At 41.2% G+C, this 9,339-nt stretch overlaps 1 protein-coding gene across 1 annotated transcript in view; it reads right to left on the bottom strand.

Annotated features, from left to right (window-relative positions):
* The window catches only part of osbpl3b (oxysterol binding protein-like 3b), a 42,159-nt gene extending 35,764 nt beyond the window's left edge, over window positions 1–6,395 (bottom strand). The window contains exon 1 of the mRNA XM_037677003.1: window positions 6,313–6,395. Within this exon, the coding sequence (XP_037532931.1) occupies window positions 6,313–6,378 (66 nt within the window). The 5' untranslated portion in view covers window positions 6,379–6,395. The remainder of the gene's footprint in view (window positions 1–6,312) is intronic.
* Window positions 6,396–9,339: the final 2,944 nt, after the last annotated feature.

A 9,339-nucleotide genomic window follows, 5' to 3' on the forward strand; every position in this document is an offset into this window, starting at 1 on the left:
ATAACAAAACAAAAGGCTGTCGGTGCAGCAAAACTTACTTGGGCAGACAGGATCAGAAACAAGGCAGAGCAGATAATCAGGTGGACAAGAAACAGACAAGACAGAAGAGGACTGAGATGTCTGTAAACACAGAACAATGACCGGACAAGGAGTGAAGGAGAGAAAGGCTTTTTATGAGACAGAGGGAGAGTGAGTAATGAGAGCACCTGGGCAGGTGGCTGATGAGGGACAGGTGTGAATGATAAAGACTGAGGAGTGGAGAGGCAGACTGAGGAGTGAGTGGAAAAACAGGACCAGATACACAGAAACCACACAAAAAGCAGAGGCTTAGGACACAGAAACAGAAACCACACAAAGAGCAGAGGCTTAGGCAGATGGGGGGGCAGCGGGGGCCGCTGACCGTGACAAGTCTGGTCATTTTTGAAGTCAAGTTTTACCAATAGTTAGCATCTTAGTAGCTGTGATTTCAGAATATGAAGAAAAAGATAAAAATAAATTCTCAAACAAAAGAACAGCTTGTTCAAACCCAACAAGAAGGCCTTAAAAATTGTAAAGTTACTGTATATATGACGTGAAATAATAGTGCTATTGTGAGAGCTGTCTGGGTTTTTGGCAGGGATTTGCAGATGGTTGTCCCTGACTGTTCCAGATTAGCAGTTTGGACTCAACAAACTGCTTCAGTCAGACAGGGTGAATGCTGAAGGTGAGTGTAAAAAAAAGAAAGAAAAGGACAAACAGGGTGGGTGTGAGCTGGGGGGAGGACAAGGGAGGCTCTTTCATCACTCGTCACAGTTCCCTCCTCTCACACAGTCATGCAGTGACTCATTATTGTTGCACTCAGCCTTTTTCCAAGGTCAAGACACATTTTCAGCAAAAAGGGAAGGGAGGATGCTCAGACAACATGCCTCAAGGGAACCGTTTCTGGCTTGATTTAAGTGTAAAATTAAATTTTCAAGTGCTCACTAGTTTCATATGGCTCCTGCTGCACATACTGATGATTAAAAACTGACTCTTATCCTTCAAAAACAAAACATGGCTAAATGAAACACGAAAGAAATGTTATAACTTCTGCGTTTCATCGTCTTTACAAAGTCCAGGAGCCCCTCTCTTTCACTCCCTGTGTGTCTTCTGTTAGACTGCAGGAGGCAGATGTTTTTGTTGCCAGGTGCTCCAGATAACACATCTCTCATCACTTCTCTGGTCTGCTGTTTATTCTGGCTGCCTTTTCCACCTCGTTTCCTGTAAGCTCAGCAACTTTTTTCATTTTTAAATCTGACGTTTCATGGATTCAATCACGCTGTTTGTTCTTGGTGTTCCTGGACCATCGGGTTTTGTCACATCTGTCTGTCTATCCTCCAAACCTGCTTTCAATCAGTACGGCATTGCTTATGAAGCACCACTTCCATCCCGCGTGTGACTTCAGTCCAGTCTATCAATGAGCTCATAAAAAAAAAAAAAATGTAGGGTTGAGTTCTGGATTTGGTTCTGGGTTCTGTTTATTTCATTTCATCCATCCATCCATCCATCCATTATCTTTACCCGCTTATTCCATTTTGGGTCACGGGGGTTGCTGGTGCCCTTATTTCATTTCAATTCAATTCAATTCAAAAATACTTTATTAATCCTAGAGGGAAATTATATGTTGTAGTAACTCATCATCCTGGTTTCATTACTGAGTTGTTCTAGATGCTGATGGCTGTGGGCAGGAAGGATCTCTTGTAGCGGTCTGTCTTACAACTGATCTGAAGAAGCCTCTGATTGAAGACACTCTGTTGTTGTATGACAGTCTGATGAAGAGGATGCTGAGGGTTGTCTATAATGTTCTTAATTTTATGAAGAATCCTTCTTTGAACAATCATCTCCAAAGGTTCTAGAGGAGTCCCCAGAACTGAGCCAGCCAGTTTGTTGATCTTTTTTAAGTCACTTGCTCTGGTGCTGCTCCCCCAGCAGATGATGGCAGAAGAGATAGCGCTCTCTACAACAGACTTATAGAAGATATGCAGCATCTTGCTGCAAACGTTGAAGGACTTCAGCTTCCTCAAGAAGTACAGTCTGCTCTGTCCCTTCTTGTAGATGGCTTCACTGTTGCATTTCCAGTCCAGTCTGTTGTCCAGGTGAACTCCAAGGTATTTATACTTCTCCACCACCTCCACTTCTTCTCCCATGATGGAAATAGGGTTGGACCTGTTCCTGATTCTCCTGAAATCTACAGTCATCTCCTTTGTTTTGTTCACATTCAAGATGAGATGATTGTTTCCACACCATGCCTCAAAGTGGTCCACCAGTTCCATGTACTCAGCTTCTTGTCCATCTCTGATACACCCGACCACTGCAGAGTCATCTGAATATTTCTGCAGATGACAGGAGTCTGTTTTGTACTGGAAATCTGAGGTGTACAGAGTGAAAAGGAATGGTGAGAGTACAGTCCCCTGTGGTGCTCCTGAACTACTGACCACCTGGTTACACACACAAACCTTCAGTCTCACAAACTGTGGTCTGTTCGTCAGGTAGACTTTGATCCAGGCGATTGTTGAGGCCTCCACCTGAGTCTTCTGAAGTTTCTGACAAAGCAAATCAGGCTGGATTGTGTTAAATGCAAATGCAAAGAACATGACTCTCACAGTGCTGTCTGTCTTTTCTAGATGACAGTGAGTTTGCTGAAGCAGGTGTATGATGGCATCTTCAACTCCAAGTCCACGCTGATAAGCAAACTGCAGTGGGTCCTGATATGTGCTTGTTTGTCTAGTCAGGTGGTTCAGCAGAAGTCTCTCTAGGACCTTCATGATGTGGGATGTCAGGGCAACAGGTCTATAGTCATTGAGGACTGATGGGTGAGTTTTCTTTGGCACTGGAACAAGACATGATGTTTTCCACAACACTGGAACCTTCTCCTGGGTCAGGCTAAGGTTGAAGAGGTACTGCAGAACCCCACAGAGCTGCTCTGCACAGACCTTCAGGACCCTGGGACTGACACCATCTGGACCTGCAGCCTTATTACGGTTCAGTCTCTCCAGCTGCTTCCTCACCTGACTTCTGGAGATGCAGAGGGGGGGGGGGAGGCAAAGGAGGTATCAGCATCTTCTGATTTGGTTGAAGATCAATATGTAGAAGAAGGGTCCATGACTGAGGTGGTAGATACAATATTTGAGGTGTGACAGGACAGCCTTGGGTCAATAGAGGGTGGTATGTATGTTTGGCTGTGAGCAAGAGAGGAGGATGCTGAGCTTGTTCCTGAACTGAACCTATTGAAGAACGTGTTCAGTTCATTGGCTCTGTCCAGGCTTCCATCCTTTTGATCCTCCTTCTGCTGGAAGCCTGTGATCTTTTTCATCCCTGACCACACCTCTCTGATATTGTTCTGTTGGAGCTTGCTCTCCAGCTTCTTCTTGTACACCTCCTTGCTGTTTCTTATCTTTACTTTTAGTTGCTTCTGTGTGCTCTTCAATAATTCCCTGTCTCCCTCCCTGAAGGCTCTTTTTTCTGGTTTAGCAGTTCCTTCAGGTCAGTGGTAATCCAGGGTTTGTCCTTGGGGAAGCATCTCACTGTTCTGGTGGGGATGGTGCTGTTTACACAGAAGTTTATATAGTCAGTCACACACTCAGTCATGGCATTGATGTCCTTTCTATGTGGCTGACACAATGCATCCCAGTCTGTTGCCTCAAAACAACCCCGCAGGGCTTCTTCAGCTTCCATTGACCATTTTCTCACTGTTCTCTTTATTACAGGTTGTCTCTGAACAAGGGGTTTATATTTTGAGCAGAGAAACACAAGATTGTGATCTGATTTGCCAAGAGGGGGTCTTGCTTTAGCGATGTATGAATCCTTGACATTTGCATAAAACAAGTCCAGCGTTATGTTTTCTCTGGTAGAGCAGCTGACAAAACTGTTGGAATGTCGGAAGTGTAGCAGCGAGAGAGGCATGATTAAAATTCCCAGATATTGCAACAAACGCACTAGGGTGTTGTGTCTGTAGCTTAGCAACCTCGGAGCTGATGACATCACACGCAGTCTCTGCAAAAGCATTGGGTTGAATGTAAACAGTTGTCAAAATAACACTGGTGAACTCTCTTGGCAAATAATATGGACGACAACTTAGGGCTAACAGTTCAACATCTGGACTGCAGAGACAACACTTCACAGTAACATGTCCAGGATTACACCATCTGTTGTTCACAAGCACTGCCAACTCACTTCCTTTCCTATTGCCACTCCTCTTTAAATCTCTATCTGCTCGAATGGTCAGAAAGCCTGGCAAGGAAATGCTGGAGTCGAGGATATGATCCTGCAGCCATGTCTCAGTGAAACACATAACACTGCATTCCCGATACTCTGGATGGGTCCTTGTTAGGGCTTGAAGTTCATGATTTAATCATGTTTATGATTCAATGCAACAAAATAAACAAATTTAAAAGGTAACAGATCTTTGTAATACTTGTTTTATTTACATAATGACTTTAATTGCTGGATGTCCGGCCCCTGAGCTGCTGGCTCTCAGTAACTGTGGCCCCCTGAGTAGTTTAGTTGAATTGCCCTGTTATATAGAATCTCCCAGCTTTTGGTATATTTATTGTTTATTTGTCATATGTTAACACAAGGTCAACAATGCAACGAAATGTTCAGGATGAGAAGAACTGTTTTTAAAATCAAGTTCAAGTTTAAGTGGGTTTATTGTCGTAAAATCCTTCACCTTAAATTTTCTGTTTTTGTTTTGTTTGTTTTTTGTTCTTGAATGAATGCCTGTCGGCTGCAACCTTATGTGCTTAAGTTTTAAAAACACTCAGATTCAGTGGTGGAGAAAGTACTCAAACACTGTACTTAAGTAAACGTACAAATAAACTGACAAAAATGTACTCTAGTAAAAGTAGAAGTACCACATTGATGTTTTTACTTAAGTAAAAGTAAATAAGTACTTGCTTTTAAAAATACTTAAAGTATTAAAAGTAAAAGTACTTGCTGAATGTATTACATAATGCAATGGTCTACAATATCATTAAGTCTGCCTACCTTATGTATACAGTATTTTCTGTAATACATTAATAGTGTTGAACCATTTTAATGAACAATGCTGCAGATAATACATGTTTTTATTGCGTGGCACCGTTCTCACTTGGACTCGTGATTCTGTGTGTCAGAATTTCAGGGATGACATGCAGAGTTAAATGCCATTAAGCAAAATACGAAAGACGAATGATTTTACCTTTGAAAGTTTTTATTTAGCACAAAACAAACCATTGTGTATTTTTAAACTGCAGTAACCACATTTAAGTAAAAGTTTTCTGCCTGAAAAAAGGAGCATTAGACCTGACAAAGGAACATGCTCTGATCATTTCAACTCCAGTTTGTCATCAACTCTAGTTAAAATACTGTCTAGTCAACCTTGTAATGGCTCAATAGTGAACAATATTTTAACTTCCTGACACCATTTGTAAAACTTGGACCCGAGTGTCGAGACATTTGGAGACATCTCTTGTCTCCTAACATCCCATGAACTGACACATTTTATATTACAGCAAGAATTTCTTGTTCAAGTTCAGAAGAAGTTGGTTTTCAAAGTTTTTTGAGTCCAGTTTTGCTCTTTTGGGAGAGAGAATCTGTCCTGATGTACTGAACAGTATTTCAATAGTCTTTCAATAGTCTTTTAAAAAGGCCATGAGCGGTATGTATCTTCTGGCTGACTCTCCTCGGTGGAATCCATTTTGGGTGTGTCAGCGATGCTGTGGATGCGCCCAGCTCAACGACGTATATACTAGAATATACATCATTGGCCCAGCTCTTCTTGAAGGTGGGTCTAACATTACCACTTTGCAGTGATTCAATGGACCAACTCCCCTCTCGCCTTTGGTTACTTTCAAACTAACGAACAAATCAAAAAACGCAACGTGAATGTAACTTGTAACGCAACATATTATAGAAATGCAGTGAAGTAGAAAGTACAGATACTTAATGTAAAATGTAGTGGAGTAAAAGTTGAAAGTACCCACATTTAAACTCTACTTAAGTAAAGTATAGATACAAGAAAAATTTACTTAAGTACAGTTGTTTTCATGTTGTTGTTTTCTGATGAAGATGCTTTGTCAGTTCTTTGTCTTTTCTTGCGAATGATTGCTCAGTTTGTGCTGTGGGTGGTGCGCGAGTGATTTTTAATTACTTTCATTTCCAAAAGGAAAAGCTTTATGGGTAATGAAAAGTTAATGAGTCTGCAGCCTGTCGATTTACAGGCTGCATTTACAGAAAGAAAATGTGGAAAGTGACCAGACCTAAAGTTTGCTACTTCCTCACCAAGGGAAATAATCCGTGAAGCTTGAGTGTTACCTGTCTGCTTTCGAGCTTCGATGAGGAGCTGCTGTTGCTGCGAGACAGGGAGATCTTCTGCGACATGGCCGAGCTGCGCTCCTCTGAGCTCATCTCGCTGCAGACGGGCCTGTGAGGCCTACAGCTGGACTATGAGGGACATTCCTGCAGCTGAAGAAGAAAAAGTGAAGACTGTCATGTGGGGGGAAGAATGGCATGGATGACTAACCCTATCCAAATGGATAGGCGAGTTCTGTAAAAAGCCTTTTAGCACTCACTGAAGAACACATTATGCTATTTGAAGTGATTAGTTCTTCCATGTCCATGCAGCGTAAAACACAGACGTAATAAGAGAAGCTGCACGCTCAACATCAGAACAGCCTCCATCGACTGGAGGCCAGAACCGAGACTGAAGCTGGAAACCAGAGGTTTAAATATTTCACATCAGAGAGTGATGAAGTGTCAGCGTTTAGGCGGCCTGTAAATCTAAAGGACTCACTTCCAGCGGTGTGGGAGGACATTATGTATTCAGACCTGAGGAAAAGTATCAAACCGTTATCTGCTGAAAGGACACTTATGATCCAAAGTGGTGCATATTAAAGGGTTGAGCATTTTTAAAGTGTCTAAATTATTCACTGACTATTGAGTGAACAATCTGTGGCCAAGACAGGTTATTAATTGAAGACATTCATCAAGCTAAAACAGGAAACGAAAACTTAACTCTCAAATAGTGTTGGATAGTTTTATATAATTTTTTTTTGCTCTGAGCAGAAATGTAATCAACTAAATTAAAGGTGTAGACTTTGAAGAAATGAAGTGTTACACTAAGATCAGCTTAAGGTTGGAAATGACGAAGTTGTAGCCATTTTGGTTAAAGCTCGAAAATAACGACATAGATGCCATATGAAGAGATGTCACGCCCAGAGTTTGTTGTGATGACTCTTAAGTGCTACCATAAAAGGTAAATGGTCTGTACTTATACAGCACTTTTCTATCTTATTAAGATACTCAAAGCTCTTTACACTACAATATGTGCCCTCATTTAACCATTCATGCAGCACTCTACTAGATCTACACAAAGAATAATCAGTGCTTTATCACATTCTCATGGGACACACATTGGAGGCAATGAGGGGTTCATTGTCTTACTCAGGGACACTTCGGCATGTGACTGCTGGTGGAATTGAACTCCCAATTCTTGCATTGGAGGACGACTGCTCTAACCACTCAGCCACATCTGCCCCATATCAGATTACTTTGGTGTGGCAGTCATCTTGATTTGGAGTCACTCCAAAACCTAATTAACTGTAGATGTTGAAAGTTTTGTTAAAATCCATCATGGATGTTTTTGATATTTTGCTAACAGACAAGTAGGGTTGACTCCAACATTCAATTCTGAAAATTTAAGCAAAGCTCTTGTGCAATAAGTAGGCCTTGAGGTGTGACTTTCAGCTAAAATCACAAATGTTAGCATAATATGTGTTACATTGAATCATAGAAATGTTTGTGTTTTTAAATGTCAGTAGGCCGTGGTGGCCATCTTGATTTGGGTTGACTCCCAAAGTTAAACCCTTGTAGATGTGCATCCAATAAATATTTCCTGAAAGCTTCATAAAAATCTGTCATGTGGTTTGCAACATATTTTGCAAACAGACAGAGTTGACTTCAAACTTTTAATGTTAATATTTTAAACAAAGATCTTGTGTAATCCGTTAGCACTTAAATGATTTGTTGGGGATACTTTCAGTTACTACCACACCAAGCTTTAGATGACTATTAGTAAAACTAACTGAGTTACAGACATTTTGTGTTGGCTAATGCTGATTAGCTGTGGCAGCCATCTTGAATTGTGTGGTCTAAAAATGAATAATTTGTATGGCTTCACGAGATATTTCGCTAACAGACGAACACACACAGACACAAGTAGAAATGTTATCGCCTGCTCACCTTTCACCTTGTGGCGATGGGCAGTAAAAATCAATTGGAGCCAGTTCTGTCTCTTTTAGATACATAACAATAAAATAAAATGTAAAGACAATTCTATAAACGGTGTAGTTCTCCCCAACAGAGGTGTAATCAGTGATAGCTGATTCCACATCTCTGCATGACGTCTCATTAACGGGGTACAGTGACTGACACGTTTTCACATGTGAAGATGCAGTCAGACGTGGGATCATCAGTGAAATACGAGTTAATCACTTCAGCAGAGTGTTAAATTAATTGGGCCTTCTTAAAGAAACCTTCTGTTCACACTGCCACACATAACATTAACATTTCACGCTCAGTCTGCAGCATTACTGCAACGTTTGGTTAATTTAGTGCCGGTTTGTCCATGTTCCTGTCCTCTGCACTGGAAAATGCAGCAGGTCTTTAATTTAATTACCTTAAACACGTGCAAAACCATTATCATGGATTACTGCACCCGAGATAATCACTGGGCTAAGTTACCATCAGTTAAATTCTTGGATACAGGCATCACATATTACAGCTAGGCTCAGGTTTTTACATATACTGGCTTCCAGAGTCCAAAGGTAATGTGTATAAATTTATAGTTTTCTCAAAATAACACTTTAAAAAAGAGCATTTCAGCTCAGCAGGCACAGAAACATAAAATAAACAAGTGGTACGCCCATGTCCCCGTCGCTGAAGGATTTCAGAAGTGAATGTTTGTAGTTTTTGAGATGAGTGGGTTTTTTTGGACTGGAAATGAACAGGGAATGGCCTTCATGTTTTTTTGTGCAAGATATAGGAGTTACACCGTGCAGAAGAACAGAAGCACGTTTTTTTTCTTGTCTGAGGTGGTTAGAGTGACGGATACTGGTGGGAAAAGGGAGAAATTTTATGCACCCCTAGGCACATGGGTGGAGCCAGGGGGTGGCCAAAGGTGGCCTTGGCTAACATAGATAAATCTTTGGCCACCCCAATCATTTGAGGAAACTGCACTTTTAGGCAATATAAAAACTAGAAAGTATAGATTCCTCAAATGACTGGGGTCGCCAGTTTACATATACAGTAGTCCCTCATTTATCGCAGGAGATCCGTACCATA

The sequence above is a fragment of the Nematolebias whitei genome, chromosome 5, assembly GCF_014905685.2.
Source record: "Nematolebias whitei isolate Nwh7 chromosome 5, NemWhi1, whole genome shotgun sequence".
NCBI lineage: Eukaryota > Metazoa > Chordata > Actinopteri > Cyprinodontiformes > Rivulidae > Nematolebias > Nematolebias whitei.